The sequence below is a fragment of the Anabrus simplex genome, chromosome 5 (genome assembly GCF_040414725.1).
Source record: "Anabrus simplex isolate iqAnaSimp1 chromosome 5, ASM4041472v1, whole genome shotgun sequence".
NCBI lineage: Eukaryota > Metazoa > Arthropoda > Insecta > Orthoptera > Tettigoniidae > Anabrus > Anabrus simplex.
In genome coordinates, this window is record NC_090269.1 from 363,398,506 (window position 1) to 363,418,995 (window position 20,490).

Here is a 20,490-nt window from a genome sequence, read left to right on the forward strand (position 1 = left end):
GCAATGGTGAAAGCAACTCAAGTGAACATGACGGTAGCATTAGCGGTGATATTCTGCTCGACGTATGGACAAAGATAGGATCTGAACGGCCGACATGCTCTATTGGTGGAAAAAATATCTAATTCCCTCCATGGGAACTTAGAATTTTCATTCGATATTACATTTATGGGGCAACTGGACTGAATGTACAAATTGAAGGCGTAAATAACCTGCTAGAATATTTTCAATTGTTTATCACGCCTGAATTAGCAGAACTAATGACCAATTAAAAGTATCTCACCATAAGTTCCCGTTGCTTTCTTCAGCGAGCCAGACACCTTGCCCTTCATACTATGATCATTTTTGACAGCTTGATACATATTCTGTACTTTTGAACCTGATGAAAGTACTATACTACACAAGAGTTTCGCACTATATGTTACTTCCCAGTACCTTATAGAAAATGTGCCACTGTGTTAGAAGCTCCTCGAAAGAAATGTACCGCTTGACAGGTTAAATGCCCTGGCTGCTGTCTGTAGTGAAAGTGTTGAAGTAAATAATTTTTTGAAATTAGAACGAAAGAAGCCCAGAGGAACAGACTGATGAAGGAAGTACAAACATGCCTGGAAAACAGAGGAGAAAAAGTAGATGGTAGTGGTAGACAAAATGACAGTATGAATTAAACTGCATAAAAGTCAGTTTCATCTTAGACAATCAGGAGAACAAACAAGTTAAACAGTTCTCCCCAATGGGGGAACAACAGATGATTTTAGGAACAGAAAGAATCAAGAAGCCCAAAAGCACATTTACATTGCTGTGACTAATATGGAAATAAAGGCAGCTCCATATTAATATAAAGTTGTGCATATTCAACACCAAACATCAATCTCTCCTACTGTATAGTTGAGAGACATGACGACTAGCCAAACTGCAAGCCATATCCTGAAGATATGATGGTCATTGATTTTTTCTAATGCAGATCTTTCAGGTAGGACAAAGCAAATTTTGATTAAGAATGAGGTGCAATGCAGAAAATAAAAGTGGATCAGAAACACGTTAAGGTGCAAAACAAACATCACCAAAGATGCGCTAAAATGTAATCCCTGAGTTACCAGATGCAGCGGCAGAACAAAGACCACATGAGAAACTCTGTGAAAGATGGGACAGAAACCTTGCCTGGTGATCAAAAAAAAAACAACAGAATTTGATGGCAAAAATTTGTCAATGCCCTATGCTTCAGATAGGAGTTACATTGATGATGATGATGATGATGATGATGATGATGATGATGATGATGATGATGATGATGAGTGATAAAAGAGGAATGGGTAGGAGAAGTTGGAAGGTTAGTGTTCCAGATAGGTCTGACCAATGGCTAACAACTACCCAATGTGATAATATACCCAAAATATCATGTTACCCATATCTGCACAGATTACTCCCATGAATTAAACATTCTTCTTAATACATCAAATAATCTTGTTAATACAAATTTAATAATGACGACGATATTGGTTTTAAATCCCACTGACTACTTTTCCAATTTTCAGGGAAACTGATACATGAGACTTTTGTCTCACAAGAGTTATTTTATGTGTCAGTAAATGAAGCTGGCATATTTGAGCACCTTTAAATACCACTGGACTGAACTGAGATCAACCCCCCAAACTTGGGCTCAGATAGCCACCGCTCTGAGCCGCTCAGCCTGGCTTAATAAAAGTTTTTATTTTATTTTATTTTATTTTATTGATTTAATGACACACCAATTCAGACAGGTCTTTGGTAGCAAGAGGATACGAAAGGGCTGAAACTGGGAAAGAAGCAACCATGGTCTTAATTAAGGTACAGTCCCTGTATTTGTCAGGTGAGAAAATAGGAAACAATGGAAAATCATTTTCAGGCCGCCAATAGTGGGGCTGAAACCCACCAGCTCCTGAATGCAAGATAATAGCTACACAGCCCAAACAATGCAACTACCTCATTCGGTAAAACTTTACTTATTGGGTTAACTCTATGAAACTTCTCTATCAAATCAATAATATCTTCAAGGGACTTTAGTGCAAAATTATACATCAATTATTATTAAAATCTACTAAACTAAGTTTCACATACCAACTACTCTAAAATACAAACAAGTATTATTGGCAATTAGGTGTCACTTACTTTCACAATACAGTGCAGGTTTGTTAGTGAGGGGTTTGGAACACCAATCACAAGCATGCGCTTGAGCATAGCATGCCGATACCCACTGATGAGATGACTTCTTTATCTTATCCTAGTGCAGAAAAAATTATATTAAAATGTATGTACATAATGTGCTCAGTAAAATACAGTGCAGGATCAAAGGAGGTGAAGTTAATTTCTAACTATGCATGAAATATTCTCTAGTAAGGTTTGTATCTGCTTATATTTTTTTTTAATTTAAAAAAATCAACATTCACAAAAACACAACTTTGGAGTTATGTACAGCTAGGAACCTTCAATATACAGACACACAAGTAAAAAAGGTCACACAATTAGATATGGATAAAGTTGCAATACAACTTGTAAGCAGACCAAGCTGAGTAAAATTATATTATGCAGTATTATTTATTAGCTGCACTGTGGCTGCAGAACAGCCATTGCTTTTTGTATGATCCCCAATTACCCACAAACCCCTTCAAAAATAATCATTTTTAAAACCAATATCAGCCAAATACTGATAAATGTACTCTTTAAAACAAAAAAAGTCATCATCATTCCACAATACATATTCATCTTACACTTTTTAAATATGAATTTGCTAATGTCATTCCTGAAAATCATCCTGATTCATTCATTCATTCATTCATTCATTCATTCATTCATTCATTCATTCTTAAAAGTGTTCTTCAAAACCAGTTTTTTTTTTTTTTTTTTTTAACCTAAGCTCTTACTGAGGGTCAAACAGTGATTTAAAGGGGAGGTAGCTGATAGATAGGCTATATTGGTTCCCATAGGAAACCTGAAATATTTGTCCTGAATTAGTAAATTCATAATTCTTATATAAATGGTCCGTTATTGGAAGTTATAAATTTTCCAGCTAACTCATTCTTGGTTGCCAACGTTTTACCCCAGTGTGCCGATTTGGGCTCATCAGTTTGTAACTAGCACACTTACCAATACGCATGGCTAGTGCATATAGTGGAGGCCACTGTGTGGGCTACTCGGAGCCACAGGCAGTGCCAATGCACTATGAGAGACCTGTAAGTCTTTCATCTACATTTAAATTGAAACAAGAAATAAAGTGGTTCAACATATTCAATACAAGGAAAATAAGAAATGTAAACTTTACATTCTTATTTGACTTGGTTTTGACCACTATTCTGGGTCATCATCAGCCGATTAAATAAAAATATAAAACAATGCATAGGAAAACAATAATTAAAGGATAATTCTTTCACTAAATGCAGTTCAAGAAGCACTATAACACTATGGGGATTAGCACTGCGTGATGTAAGATCCTAAAATCCAGAAGAAGTCGAAGATCAGTCATATAAATGAAGCAAGGTGCAAGTTCTTGACAAGCAGCATAACATACGTAGTGTCCGGCACTGTGCTTCAAAATGTTTATGAGAACTGGTGAACAGTTCAGTGAACAAGCCTGCAAATACTACTAGGCGTGAAGTTATAATACAATTTAATAACTCTGAAGTTCTAAAATTATATAGAAGTCAAAGATAAGTCACTTAAATGAAGTAAGATGCAAGTTCTTGAAGAGCAGCACAACATACACAATGTCCAGCACTGTGCTTCTAAATACTAATGAAACTCTGTGAATAGCTCAATGATCAAGCCTGCAAATGCTTCTAGGTGCAAAAATATATAATACAATTTAATATAATTGGAGTATATATTAATGTTTATAGGATCTTGTATGATAGATTATTTAGAGATGCAGAACAGTTGACATAAAAAACAATTGTGAGGAGAACAATGTTAATAAGCGGAATATTGGAAACAAATGAAAAACGCATATGCATAGCGTGTTATTTCTTGAAGATAAGAGTTCGGGTCATATTTGAGGTAGTGCAAGGTATGAATTTAAATTCTAATGTTGTAATGATCTGAACTGTAGCTGATATTAAATTTCATCTACATTTCCATTTGAATTCAATCAACATATTACAGAATTGTAGAAAGTTGTAATCTATTAGGAAGACCTGTAATTTCATCCATGACAATGGCAATAAAATTACCTTCTTTCACTTCCTTTTGTATTTCAGTGATCATAATGTTAGAAACATATTAAATTATTTCAGAAATTATCAGAAACTTCCGAGAAAACTGTAACATTTTGTAGGTGATAGTGTAGTTGATAATCATGTTAAGCAAGTAAATGTAACAGATCTACATAATGCTCTTTATTTGCATAATCATTAGCTTGCAATAACTGGCAATCCTTAACGACCAATAAAGCAAGTGGCACTAATTAAGTAACTCACTATATGTCTGTTACTTTTGACATTTTCATTGTACTTGTCAGCAGATCTTCTAAATGTGACACTTAAAATAAATATATTCTTGTTTTGCCAAGGATGATATTTCTCGAAGGTTCTCAACCAATATGCAGGAAAAGATGGTGACAAAGAACTGGGCCATTTTCAACCTAATCCCTGAATCACAACCTTGCCACTGGCGAAGACTGAAATCATTACTGCCAACCAACAGCTGAAGAGTGGAAAAGCCCCATGCATCAACAACATTCCTGCAGAAGCACTGAAAGCTGATCCCAAATGGACAGCAACAATGTTGGAACTCCTGAAAGTAATTTGGGATATAGAAGAACACACTAAAGAATGGAACAAAAGCATTCTAGTAAAGGTTCCCAAAAGGGGGGGATCTACTTAATGCAACAACTGAAGCGGCAAAAGTCTTTTGTAACAGAGCAGTTCACCGAGTTCCAGGTATCTTTGTATCTACTTTTGTGGACTTTTAGAAAGCATTTGATTCCATCAAACAAAGCCAAATGTGGAAGGGTATGAAGACTTCTGGAGTCCCAGACAAGATTATAAATCTGATAAAGGTAATGTACGATATCAACACATGCCAGGTTGAACATAAAGATTTGCTGTCAAAAGCTATCAGTATGAAAACAGGAGTGAGGTGAGGGTGCCTGCTGTCACCTATCATGTTCTTTTGGTACTCAATACAGTCACGAAGAAGGCAATGTGCACTAACTGTGGAATACAGTGGAACCAAATCTTGAAGACCTAGACTATGCAGATGACCTATTGTCTGCTCATTCAAAGCTTCAGGAGCAGGTTAGAAAAGCTGGAGTTCTTAGGAAAATAATTACACACAATAACGCTCATGATTGGTTCCGTATCGATTTTAAAATCTCAAGAAATTGATTCTTATGAGAAAATTATAATTGTGCCCACCTAAATACAATACAATGTTCAAAAACTTTACACTATAATTACAATAATGAAAAGTATTATTTGTCACCAGTACATGCTTCAGTCTCTTTTAGACCATCTTCAACTGGCTAGTGAAATTTTTTTGACAAAAGACAACTTTACATGCTACTACATTACATCATTATAGACTGTTATGCCTTTCAGCATTCAGTCCGCAAGCCTCTGTGAATTTACTAAACATCGCCACAATCCTCGATTTGCAACTAGTGTTGTGGCCTCATTTAGTTCTATACCTCTTATCTTTAAATCGTTAGAAACTGAGTCTAACCATCGTCGTCTTGGTCTACCTCTACTTCTCTTACCCTCCATAACAGAGTCCATTATTCTCCTAGGTAACCTATCCTCCTCCATTCGCCTCACATGACCCCACCACCGAAGCCGGTTTATGCGTACAGCTTCATCCATTGAGTTCATCCCTAAATTAGCCTTAATCTCCTCATTCCGAGTACCCTTTTGCCATTGTTCTCACATGTTTGTACCAGCAATCATTCTTGCTACTTTCATGTCTGTTACTTCTAACTTATGAATAAAATGTCCTGCGTCCACCAAGCTTTTGCTCCCGTAAAGCAAAGTTGGTCTGAAAACAGACCGATGTAAAGATAGTTTCGTCTGGGAGCTGACTTCCTTCTCACAGAATACTGTTGATTGCAACTGCGAGCTCACTGCATTAGCTTTATGACACATTGATTCAATCTCACTTACTATATTACCATCCTAGGAGAACACACAACCTAAATACTTGAAATTATCGACCTGTTCTAGCTCTGTATCACCAATCTGACATTCAATTCTGTTGAATTTCTTACCTACTGACGTCAATTTAGTCTTCGAGAGGCTAATTTTCATACCATAGTCATTACACCTGTTTTCAAGTTCCAAGATATTAGAGTGCAGGCTTTCGGCACAATCTGCCATTAAGACCAAGTCGTCAGCATAGGCCAGACTGCTTACTACATTTCCACCTAACTGAATCCCTCCCTGCCATTTTATACCTTTCAGCAGATGATCCATGTGAACTACGAACAGCAAAGGTGAAAGATTACAGCCTTGTCTAACCCCTGTAAGTACCCTTGAACCAAGAACTCATTCTACCATCAATTCTTACTGAAGCCCAATTGTCAACATAAATGCCTTTGATTGATTTTAATAATCTACCTTTAATTCCATAGTCCCCCAATATAGCAAACATCTTTTCCCTCGGTACCCTGTCATATGCTTTCTCTAGATCTACGAAACATAAACACAACTGCCTATTCCTCTCGTAGCATTACATGCCACTGGAAAGATAAAAATTATGATACACGAAATAATGTTAAAATTAAAAGTCCTCTAAATATGTATAGCACGACTGTTAAAAGTCTTCTGGTTTACATATCTTAATGCTAAAAACCTCCTCTACGAACCATGTGACCTTGCCGCGGTGGGGAGGCTTGCGTGTCCCAATGATGCAGATAGCCGAGCCGCAGGTGCAACCATATCGGATGGGTATCTGTTGAGAGACCAGACTAACGAATGGTTCAACGAAAGGGGGGTAGCAGCCTTTCGGTAGTTACAAGGGCGGCAGTCTAGATGATTGACTGAGACGGCCTTGTAATAATACTCAACATGGCTTAGCTGTGTTGATACTGCTACACGGCTGAAAGCAACGGGAAACTACAGCCGTAACCACCTCCCGAGGACATGCAGCTCTCTCTGTATGAATGATGTACTGATGATGGCTTCCTCCCGGGTAAAATATTCCGGAGGTAAACTAGTCCCCCATTCGGATCTCCGGGTGGGGACTACACGAGAGGGGGCGATCATCAGGAAGATGGATACTGACATTCTGCGAGTCGGAGCGTGGAATGTTAGAAGTTTGAATCGTTGTGGTAGGTTAGAGAATCTGAAAAGGGAGATGGATAGGCTAAAGTTAGATGTAGTTGGTATAAGTGAAGTGCGTTGGCAGGAAGAACAGGATTTTTGGTCAGGCGACTACCGAATTATCAACACGAAATCAAACAGGGGTAATGCAGGAGTTGGTTTAATAATGAATAAGAAAATAGGGCAGCGGATAAGCTACTACGACCAGCATAGTGAAAGAATTATTGTCGCCAAGATAGACACCAAACCAATGCCCACCACAATAGTGCAGGTCCATATGCCTACTAGTTCAGCGGATGATGAAGAAATTGAAAGAATATATGAGGAGATAGAAGATTTAATACAATATGTCAAAGGTGACGAGAATCTAATTGTGATGGGAGACTGGAACGCAGTGGTAGGCCAAGGAAGAGAAGGTAGCACAGTAGGAGAATTTGGATTGGGACAAAGGAACGAAAGAGGAAGTCGGCTGGTTGAATTCTGCACTGACCATAATTTAGTCCTCGCCAATACTTGGTTCAAACACCACAAACGACGGCTGTATACGTGGACGAGACCTGGAGACACTGGAAGGTATCAAATAGACTTCATTATGAATAGGCAGAGATTCAGAAACCAGGTGTTGGATTGCAAAACTTTCCCAGGAGCAGACGTGGACTCTGACCACAACTTGTTGGTCATGAAATGCCATCTGAAGTTGAAGAAATTGAAGAAAGGAAAGAATGCAAAAAGATGGGATCTAGACAAGTTGAAAGAAAAGAGTGTGATGGATTGTTTCAAGGAACATGTTGCACAAGGACTAAATGAAAAGGCCGAAGGAAACACAGTAGAGGAAGAGTGGAGAGTCATGAAAAGGAAATCTAGGTGCATGAATATTAAGAGCTCAGATGGAAAGCCACTTCTAGGGAAAGAAGACAAAGCAGAAAGATGGCAGTTGTATCAAGGTAACGATGTAGATAATTTCGTTCTGGAACATGAAGGGGCTGTTGATGCTGATGAAATGGGAGACCCAATTTTGAGGTCAGAGTTTGACAGAGCTGTGAGTGACCTAAATAGGAACAAGGCACCTGGAATTGATGATATTCCCTCTGAATTACTGACTGCCTTAGGAGAAACCAGCATGGTAAGGTTATTTCATTTAGTGTGCAAGATGTATGAGACAGGAGAAGTCCCATCCGATTTTCGGCAGAATGTTGTTATACCTATTCCCAAGAAAGCCGGTGCTGACAGGTGTGAAAACTACCGCACTATTAGTTTAGTATCTCATGCCTGCAAAATTTTAACACGTATTATTTACAGAAGAATGGAAAAACAAGTTGAAGCTGAGTTGGGGGAAGATCAATTTGGCTTCAGAAGAAATGTAGGAACACGTGAAGCAATCCTGACTTTACGCCTGATCTTAGAGGATCAAATCAAGAAGGACAAGCCCACGTACATGGCATTCGTAGATCTAGAAAAGGCATTCGATAATGTTGATTGGACCAGGCTATTTATGATTCTGAAGATGATAGGGATCAGATACCGAGAACGAAGAATTATCTACAACCTGTATAAAAATCAGTCTGCAGTGATAAGAATCGAGGGCTTTGAAAAAGAAGCAGCAATCCAGAAAGGAGTGAGGCAAGGCTGCAGTTTGTCCCCTCTCCTTTTCAATGTTTACATAGAACAGGCAGTAAAGGAAATCAAAGAGAAACTTGGAAAGGGAATCACAGTCCAAGGAGAGAAAATCAAAACCTTGAGATTTGCGGATGATATTGTTATTTTATCTGAGACTGCAGAAGATCTCGAGAAGTTGCTGAATGGTATGGATGAAGTCTTAGGTAAGGAGTACAAGATGAAAATAAATAAGTCCAAAACAAAAGTAATGGAGTGCAGTCGAACAAAGGCAGGTGATGTAGGAAATATTAGATTAGGAAACGAAGTCTTAAAGGAAGTAGATGAATATTGTTACTTGGGTAGTAAAATAACCAACGATGGCAGAAGTAACGAGGACATAAAATGCAGACTAGCACAAGCAAGGAAGAGCTTTCTTAAGAAAAGAAATTTGCTCACTTCAAACATTGATATCGGAATTAGAAAGATGTTTTTGAAGACTTTTGTGTGGAGCGTGGCATTGTATGGAAGTGAAACATGGACGATAACTAGCTCAGAAAGAAAGAGAATAGAAGCTTTTGAAATGTGGTGTTACAGAAGAATGCTGAAGGTGAGATGGATAGATCGAATCACGAATGAAGAGATACTGAATCGAATTGGTGAAAGGAGATCGATTTGGCTAAATTTGACGAGAAGAAGAGATAGAATGATAGGACACATCTTAAGACACCCAGGACTTGTTCAGTTAGTTTTTGAAGGAAGTGTAGGTGGCAAGAACGGTAGGGGTAGACCAAGGTATGAATATGACAAACAGATTAGAGCAGACGTAGGATGCAATAGTTACGTAGAAATGAAAAGGTTAGCACAGGATAGGGTGGCATGGAGAGCTGCATCAAACCAGTCTATGGACTGATGACTCAAACAACAACAACAACAATGCTAAAAATCACACTATTCAAATATATATGGCATGATTTTGTAGCATCTTAATGGCTTTATAAAAAGTTGTTAGTCATAACAATGGACCTAGGCAACTCCTTTAAAATTAATTATGATGGACCTTATCTTGTAGGACGGAGCTTGTTTAATGAAGTGTCATCACAGAAGAAATCACATGTTCAAATCTATCAAAACTACGTAAATGCATGATAGAAAAAAAGAAAAGAAAACCAAATTGAAAAATACCGCAGCCGGGTACACACTCCCTGTCCTTCAGTCCCCCTAAGTGGGCTCCATCCTCTCCACATGACGTCTTGTTGACATTATACTGACCACTTTTCGGCAAAGGCAGAGAGCTGTTGTCATTCAGAGAAATCAATTGACGAGGGTAAGGGAGGGGAATAAGAGGAGGCAGGTGTAATGGGAAAGGATGTGTGTTGAATGTTTTGTTAGTTCTGGATTATGACATAATATTTATTAGTTCACTGAAAAGGACTTTTTTTTTTCCTTTCTGAAATTTCACTGAGATAATAAATAGTGTTGGAAATCCTTCCAAAACCATACAGAACACAAACTGTTTTACATTTTATCTAAAAAACAGAAAATCCTAAGATGAAAAACCTAAGGATCAAAAATCCAATGAATTGTTCAGAAATAATTCCTTTTCTAAGAATGTTAACAGAACACACATCTTCCATCCTCTCATTAAAAACCTCACAGACCTATCTTTAAATGAAACTGAGCAATCCATTCTAAGCAAAGGCCCTAAACACAACTGGAACTCACATAACTCCACCAATCTACAACAACCACAGTTGAAACTGAATAAGCTATCAATAAATTACCAGCTGAAAACAGGATGAATAACGATACAATGTAAAGAAAAATTGAACACTTTGGTCAAAAAACAAAAATCTGAGAAAACCAACATCACCAACACACAGATAACTTTGCTCAAACGAAAGATAAAAAATAACACCTGTCATCACTAAAACCGATAACCATCATATTAATGACAAGAAATGACTACATTGAAAAAACAGAACATTTCAAATCCAGACAATAGTTTCTCAAAAACCAACAGGACCCCACTAATAAAATACAAAATAATTTGAAACAATTACTTAATTCCATGCTTCCTTTTCTATGAACATGAAAGTTCCAAATTAAGACCAACAAGCTTTATCGAAAATTCATAAAGTTGGAGTTCCAATCCAACCAATTATAAACTTTGGAAATAATCCCACTTCTAGAACCTCCCAATTCATTAAAAAAATTAACAAATCATTACCATTTTTCTACCAGAACTTGTCAAAAATTCAATACTTTTTGTAACATTTCTAAAAAAGTAACGCTACAATCCCATCATACCACACATTCTTTCAATATATGTAACATGTATTCCAGTTGCCTCTGTGGATTAGTGGTAGTGTGTCGGCCTCCGATCCCAAGATACTGGGTCAAACCCGGCAGAGGTAGTCAGATATTTGAAGGGCGGAAAAAAAATCCATTCAACACTCCATGTCGTACGATGTCAGCACGTAAAAGATCTCTGGTGACACATTTGGTGTTTACCCGACAAAATTAATTAAAATTACAGCCAGAGATGCCCAAGAGAGATCTGGTTTACTCTGTCTGCCATTTAGTAGGCCTAGAGTAAAACAGAACATCGAAATTGACGAGCACACAGACAGATGGCGTAAAATTGAAATGTCTGCGCACGGTAGCTGAGGCCATACGATTATTCTTATTAACATGTATTCCAACATTCCCAGATGGAACCGTCAATCTAATATAGTAAATAACAATCTGAACAAACACAATATCTCAGCAAATTAGAAACTAAAGAATTTTTCAAGATCTTAAAGTTAGTTTTGAACAATAATGAAGTCATAATGAAGATTTAGAGAGAAATAAAATAAGAGAAGAGGAAAACTATAGAAAGAAAGATTTAAAGAAAAAAATGTAAGAATGGAAGAAGAATGAAAAGAAAACCCTGCCCAGACTGGTTTTTTATTTTTATTTGCTAGGGGCTTTACATCGCACCGACACAGATAGGTCTTATGGCGACGATGGGATAGGAAAGGCCTAGGAGTTGGAAGGAAGCGGCCGTGGCCTTAATTAAGGTACAGCCCCAGCATTTGCCTGGTGTGAAAATGGGAAACCACGGAAAACCATCTTCAGGGCTGCCGATAGTGGGATTCGAACCTACTATCTCCCGGATGCAAGCTCACAGCAGACTGGTTTGAGGACAGAAGAATAAAGCATAGTGAAATGATTAAGTAATACTGGAAAGAATGGAAAAGGAGACAACAAGGAAGGATGAATTGAAATTCACATGTGATCCCTAGAGGGCTTCATCGTAAAGAAGAAGTCATTTATCAACAGAAGGGTTTACCTATGTGTTCACCAGCTTCAGGTATCTTAGCTAAGGTTTACATTGATAATTTGGAGCAATCAAAGATCATTAATAACATGAATGGAAATTTTTTCTGGGCACGATATGCAGACAATATTTTTGCTCTAACAGACCAACACATCACTGACAGCCAAACATTATTAGATAATCCCAATGTATTAAATCCCCACCTCAAATTTACCACAGAATTTAAAGTTAATAAAACCCTAAATTTTCTCCATCTCAGAATCACTAGAAACAATAATCGTCTCACAACATTTTTAGAAAACCAACCCAAAATGTGTGTGTGATTAAACAGGATTCCCTTTATCCAGGCACGCACAAAAAACTGCATTTTACAACATGATGTCCAGAGCTCTCAATATTTCACTTTCTAATAAAATCTATATTAAAAAAAGAAATTTAAACCATTGCTTTTGAAAATGGTTACAACAGAACTTTCTTAGACAAAATTATTTATAAAATAAAAAACAAACTGGTCAGAGTATTATAACTCTGGCATTTACAAATTGAACTGAGTGTAGCATCAGCTACATTGGTCACACAGGAAGGAAATTTTTAACCTGATATAAAGAACATGTAAATGCCAAGAAATACAATAGATTCTCAGCCATGAGTGATCATATGAATGAATTTAATCTCTTTCACCTCTATAAATTATTTTGCATACAGTTAATAAGGGCATCTTGCTTAACATCTACAAAAATATTTATATACAGATTGACCATAGGTTCAACCCTATTTGTAATCTCAATGAAATTTCAGAAAGAAAAAAAACATCCTTTTCAATGAACTAATAAATATTACATCAGAATCCATAACCAACAAAACATCCAATACATGTCGCAAGCAAGCGTTTAGTTTCCCTTCGGGTTCATACCTATCTCCTCCTATTCTCATCCCCTCCCCTCCTCAACTCATTTCCCTCCATGACAACAGCTTGCTCCCATTGTCAACCAGTGGTCAGTATAACATCAAGACATAATGTGAGGAGAGGACAGAGCCCCATCAGAGGGATTGAAGGACAGGGAGTGAGTACCTGGCTGAGGCATTTTTATTTTGATTACACAGAAGGGAAATCAATCATGCACCTGATGAAGAATGTGTGTGTGACCATTGCAATCAACACTGAGAGAAATATCATGTTTTAAAGTGCCCCAAAAGAGGGACATCTGTAATGAAATTCTGCCTGGAGAAGTAATTTTAGTCTAACAAAAGAATTATTATTATTATTATTATTATTATTATTATTATTATTATTATTATTATTATTATTATTATTATTATTATGGCAGGAGGGTACTTGGAATGAGGAGATAAAGGCTAAGTTAGGAATGAACTCAATGGATGAAGCTGAACACATATACCGGCTTCATGGTGGGGTCATGTGGGGCGAAAGGAGGAGGATAGGTTACATAGGATAATAATCGACTCTGTTACAGAGGGTAAGAGAAGTAGAGGGAGACCAAGATGACGATGGTTAGACTCATTTTCTAATGATTTAAAGATAAGAGGTGCAGAACTAAATGAGGCCACAGCACTAGTTGCAAATAGAGGACTGTGGTGACGATTAGTAAATTCACAGAGGCTTGCAGACTGAAAGCTGAAAGGTCTATAATGATGATGTACGATGTATGTATGTATGTAGATGGAAGGCAACAGATACCTATCACATTCTATTTCATACGATACAATCACAGAAATATTAGTACAGCACCAGCATCACAGCTGAAGGTGCCTAGAATTGGATTGTCTTCCACAGAGCATGTGCTTTGGCAGGCTAAAAAGGTAAGATCTTTCTTTTTTCCCTTTCTTAGTTGCTTTATTAGTGCACCTTTGAATACTGTATAACATATAGATACAATAATTTATATGAATTTAATGCAATATTTTTAGATTATTGATCTGGAAAGTTTACTAAGAATGTTTTAGCTAATTTATGTCATTTTAGTTCCTTTTACTAAATAGTATTTCTTTTAAATCCAAAATTATGATATGAGAGTTCTGAAACAATTTACACTACCTCTACTTAACATGTTCGTGACAGGATTTAACATTATAGTACTTTTTCTCCTCCCTGTCATAAGTGGATTTTTTCCATTTATCATACAGTTATGGTATATGTATGAAAAACATGCCCCTTTAACAGCATGACAGAGTATTTCCAGTGGTCTCCCACCTATTTTATCATTTACCACTGGTGGAACACGATGGCTCAGAGTATTGCCAGGGGTGGCATAGTTCCCTCAATTTCCTCGTTAACGACTGGCAACTCCTACGTTAAGCAGTACCACCCATCTGACAGTAACCAGATTTATGACTGCCTATAGTAGCCTCTACTGTGACCAATAGCAGATGGCTCTTGACCAATAGCATGCTTGCTTTGTCAGTGACAGACCACGTGGAGTACTTCGAACATGTGCCGGTCCTGAAGCCGTGTCACTTGTCAGGTCTCCAGTGTTGCACAGCTGCACGCAGTTCTGTCCAGTCTCACTGGTCACTCTCAGAGGCTAAGTAGTTAAAACAGAAAGTTGAGAACGCTGTATCTCGAGTTGAGGAAATCCCGGCACTCCGCAGACAAGGAAGGTAAACACAGCCGGCCAGCTAGCTTCAACAGCTTGCTGATCATTAACGAGGAAATTGCAAGAATCATACACAGCCACACTCTTGTCAACACTACCTCAGCCAATTCTCTTTAGGAGCATTACATCTTCTGGTAATCTTGAAAAGAGTTGGTAAGAGTGCAGAGTACACTCCCGTTTGGCTATGCGGTTCCTGTCACAAGGCTGTGAACTTGCATTCAACAGAGGGTGGGTTTGAATTCTAACGTTGGCAGCCCAGAAAATGCTTTTCTGTGTTTTCCCATTTTCACACCAGGGAAATGCTGGAGCTGTTATCTCATTTCAGCCACAGTTGCTACCTTCCCAATCCTAGCCCTTTCTGATCCTTGCATCTAAGGCCATGGCCAAAGGTCACCAAAAGACCTATCTGTGTCGGTGCAACGCCAAAAAAAAAAATTCCTCGCATCACCAAAAACTTTTGATTTGTTAGTGTGATGTTAAACCACTACAAATTACTGGTTGTTTTAGGAGTTATTGCTCATTGTCGCACATCCCAGATATTGCCACCAGGTGTGACCAATGGTAGCGTCATACTGTATGTCTCCTCCTGGACCCTTATGACAATACGTGAATTCCCCAGTATATCTGCTGAGAAGGCTGAGAGATACAAACAGTAACGGCAATTAGGGGGGCAAGGGAGGGGGCAGTTGCCCCCCTAATTTTTGAAGTAAATATTACATTTTTATTCGATTTCAGCAGGCTGAACCTAGGAATTATAGGAATTATTAAAAAGCCATTTGTACAAGCCCTGTTGTCTTGTAAGATAATTCTTTCCTTTATTTTCTTTAATCATTACCAAAATTAATAGACAAAATACGCACAAAATGTCCTTCGTCCCGGCTAACCGATTTATACAGTGTCACAGCAAATAGTGGAGACTTTGCATGTGCTGTGAGGAAGGGTAGCAGGGCTATATTCTTTTTGCTAAGATCACACTCACTGAGGTATAATTCACCACCTTGCCGCATGCATTCGCCAGTGTGGCACTCTCTTTAGTGTCTCTTAGTTTTTTAGTGAATAGTCAAATACTAAACGATTTTAATTGTATAATCCCGTCGTATTTCTTTTTAATTGTAAAGCATGTGTAATATTGTTCCTCTGGTGAAAGTTTTATTGTATAGTTTGAATAGAAATCTCAAAAACTATTATTACCGCATTTAAGTTGGTAAATGTCAGCCTTTACCTCTCAGTCAAAATTAGCTTAGAGAGCATAAAAACTTAACTTTTTTTTTTGATGTATATACCCCTCACCCCATCTACCATATCCCATAAACCCTGGTACTCTTTGTTGTCTGTATATTTTTTTCCCGCACTTTTAATTCCCAGTCACCGCTACTGGATACAAATCAGTATGAAAGCATGTACACATGAAGTTGGCCACGGCTCTACGCCTCTGCATTCGGGAGACGGGCCTGGGGCACAGTACCAGACTTCACGCCTGGCCCCACCCGTTGGCTGACCTGAGAATGGTTTACCGTGGTATTCCATTCTCCTGCACTAAGACGAATGCCGGGACAGTTCGTAGTATAGGCCACGGCCACCCACCCCCTCACCTTCTCCGCACATTTCCTTCACTGTAACAAATCTCCCGGCCTGAGAGACGGCGTCACCATCTAAGAGTAGTAGTAGTAGTAGTAGTAGTAGTAGTAGTAGTAGTAGTAGTAGTAGTATACACATGATGGTATCTGAGAACAATATGTGTGTGTGCCACCAGTGGTACATGACATAACAAACATGTTGATTGTGAGTAGTCTTTATAGAGATACATTAAGCTGGCAGAGTTTCATATATGGAACCATAGTTAGTTACAGGTTCAAGCAAAATCGAGATAGGGGAGCTTGTCTACAATGTACAGCAAGTCAAAAGAGAAAAACAAATTTTAACAACCCAATTCTCTACACAGAATTTACACCTACAGCAATTGTTTCCAAATGACATAATTTTACTTTGAAAATAAACAGAAGAAAATCTAATTTTAAACTACCTCTAGTTTATAAGTATTTAACTTAGCATATATTGCTTTCCTTTAAAATTCTCACCTGTCATTTCTAAATTAGAAGTATCTATTTTCAGCTTACCTTCTTTTTTCTAAAGAAGATGCTACCTCTTTTCTGCCTCTTCTCCGAATGATGGTTGTAGGCATTACTGTTGAAAAAGAAATTTGTATTTCAGTTTGTTCAGTGGCTATGTTAAACAGTAACTACTACACAAAATGCACACTACTTCACAAGAGGACTGCTTGCTTCCCTGTTATGTACAATTCAAGACTAGAGACAAGTAAGAAGAACAATATATTTCTACTGAAGTAAATAGTCATTTTCTTGAAACATGTGGCTATTTTACATGGAAATTTGAGTTTTCTTTAGCAACGCTTATAAATTTTTTTTTTTTTTTGAACACCATAGGATATTCCAAAACATTATATACATCTTAACCCTCTTGGAGCCAAGAGCCAATCTGGTCGGCTGCTCCCCATCAGCTGGAAGACGCCAGAGCTCCGCCTCCACTCTACTACTATAAAGTGCCAGGCCATTTTTAGTGGAAATACCTGTATTTTAAAATTCACGTATATCTACCGTTGTATAGCGAATACCGGCATGAAATTTTCTACATATCGACTATGTAGAATAGAAAACTGATTTATAGTGATAAAAAGAGTCAAAAATGTTTTATTGTTGATTTATAGTTGTCGATAACATTTATTTTTAGGAAGAGAGAACCATTTTCGCAAGTTCTCTCTCAATATCTACTTTGAAAAAATAATTTACGATACAAAAGATTATACGTAATTATGTATAATGTATTTCTAAATACAATTCTATAGAATAACTAATTTGAACGAGAAAAATAAAAACATAAAAAAATAAAAATTCAAACATGTCACTAGTATAAACAAGACAATTTTACTCACCGATAAAATTCGCATATATGTATCGATGTTTGGCAAATACCGACAAGAAATTTTTTTACGTACAGACAACACAGTATTAAAATAATTCTGAATTATTAAATAAGTAAAAAAATAATAGTTGATATTATACTTTTTGTTTTCAAAAAATTATTTTCTCGTTTTTGGTTGTAGTACATATTAGAAAAAATAATTTTACAATCCAACAGAATTTACGAAATTGAGAAATGTATGGCACTAAAGCCCTGATTTGCTTTGACCTACTAAGCGACCGCTGCTCAGTTCGGTACCTGCAGTTTACGAGGTGAATCATGGTCAGTGAGACGGATCCTCTCAGTAATTATTCTTGGTTTTCCAGACCGGGGTCACCCTCTCACCGTCAGATATCTCCTCAATTGCAATCACTTAGGGTCACTTAGATTGAGTGAACCTCGAACCAAACCTCAGGACCAGGCAAAAATTCTTGACCTGGGTGGGAATCGAACCCATGACCTCCGGGTTGTCCGGTATAATTTCGTTACTACTCTCTGAACTAAATTCAATATCGCTATCCGATAAATAATCCGAGTTAACTTCACATTGTTCCAAATACTGCATTAATTTATCCTCATCAATACCTGCTGAAAAAATATCACGTGAACTACTTGCCATTTTGCTGTCACAAATCCACTCATTGCAAGGAGCAATCTCTTACTGACCGGTTAGTGGTATATGTAAACACAGGAAACGACTCTTGTGAAAGCTATAACACCCTCTTAGAAATGCCAAAGCAAGGCCAGGCACACAATAACGTGTAGCCCCTGAACTACATGTTGTAACAAAAGTATGCACGTCACTATAGGTTGCCTCAAAATTATGTATATCACAGAATTTTAAACCGGCCAATGTAATCGGCTCTGGCAACTTCCAACTGGATTGTTAAAGACCGACCAGATCGGCTCTGGCAATTTAAAGGGCGGGTGCTTGCACTACCACCTGGCACCAAGAGAGTTAATTAAACCTGTTAAATTGATATTGTGACCGGATTTCTTTCCTAAAACTTCATTCTTTGGTACTTGATTTAAGTTACATTTCTAACTTGAAACCTCCAACTACATTATTAAATCAGTAAGTGGCACATAAATTATTGAAGCATAGTTAAGTTGAAAAGCTAATCAAAAGCAGAATAACACAGTTAAGGAAATAATAAAAGAAAAGTAAGCAAGCAAGTATGTAATTGATCTTCTTTCTTTCACTAAGAATGTTGTATAAGAATTTAGACCTATATGACATCTGTTTTTCTTTGTATATCCTTACTTAGTCTCTCTCTCTCTCTCTCTCTCCCCATTTGTTTACCTATCCAAATAGTACATTTGCTTACACTGTATCTTCTGCAGTAATTTTAACATAATTGCAGGAAGCTTCTTATGCCTAGAGCCCTGCACGGATGCAGATATCCATGAAGTTAGTGTCTTGCCAGATGTAAACTGTACAACAGTGTGAATAATTTTGCTGATAATTTCTAAATAATGATGTTTATTGATTTTCACTCAGGTATACTCTATAGAGAGTCATAAGTCCATAAAGCCGTAAATCTCATCTAAGCCTAACTGGAACCTGCCCACAATTAGTAGAGGGAAGGATCAAAGGTTCCAAAAGAGAACCGCTTAATATGTTGGTAGTTGTCGCAAGAGGAAATCTCTCATAAACCTGTCACAGTAGGGGGCCTGGCGCCAGGTATCAGGCCTATTGCATTATGTTAACAGATCTATCCGTTCCAATACCTTGGGTGTAATATAGCTAAATAGTTGGAATATCCAAAGATAACCATTTGTGGATGCAGATGCAGATATTATTTTGCATATCCGTGCAGAGCTCTAGTTATGGATATGGAAAATGTAAAATTCCTTAATAATGAAGACAAAATTACAATCTGGCAGAAAGTGGACTGGCATAAACGCACGGAGGTCCTGAATGTTGAAACTCACATCTTCGTGTTTCAACTCTATCACTCAATACCAACATCTATACATCCATCACTCAAGTCGATTAAAATTTTGTTTGATTCAAAATGACGGCCAAAGTCATTCCTCGCAGTTGCACATGATCGAGTGTAGCCTCCAATTCATTATCTAAGAGTGTGACCAGAATATAATGTTTAATAACCCACTGCTCTCAAATAAAAGGCTCCTACTAACATTTGTTTTGGGAAGAGTGTGATCTGCAATGATACTTCGATATTTTTATTGGCCCCTGTGAACATGTTTTCACATTTGTTGTCTGGTGTTTTCTCACCTTTCAGTGTACCGGTATTTTATAATCCCCAGCAGAAAAGGTTTTCATATTTGTTCTCTCATGTTTTTCACACCTGTTAATATTTTCCTCTCATCTTTAGAAATGGTAGATAGATCTATAGTTTTCACTGTACCCACGGATATATGACGTAAAATGCCCTCATGTCGGAAAAAGTCGTATCTAGTGTTTCCATATCCCTGTTGGATAGTTTTTATTCGTATATTCATTAGTACGTTTTCTTGCTTAACACGTTCTTTTTCCTTGCCCCCTGCAAAAACGTCTTAACGAGGTTTCACTGTGGTACTAAAACCATGGCCAGCCTTAGACTTAACATTCAACTGGTGTGCAATCTTGAATTGTCTCACTTCAAGAAAAGCAGACTCTCAAATTGTACAACAGTCGCTCCACTTTCAGTATCCTACCAAAGTAGTTGTCAGTCAATACAAAGGACATTTA

At 37.5% G+C, this 20,490-nt stretch overlaps 1 protein-coding gene across 1 annotated transcript in view; it reads right to left on the minus strand.

Moving 5' to 3' along the window:
- Nucleotides 1-20,490, minus strand: part of cyst (rho guanine nucleotide exchange factor 18 cysts) — a 549,231-nt gene that overhangs the window by 241,194 nt on the left and 287,547 nt on the right. The window contains exons 10-11 of the mRNA XM_067147675.2: nucleotides 16,931-16,997; nucleotides 2,143-2,254 (exon numbers count right to left, since the gene is read on the minus strand). Coding sequence (XP_067003776.2) covers nucleotides 2,143-2,254; nucleotides 16,931-16,997 — 179 coding nt within the window. The remainder of the gene's footprint in view (nucleotides 1-2,142; nucleotides 2,255-16,930; nucleotides 16,998-20,490) is intronic.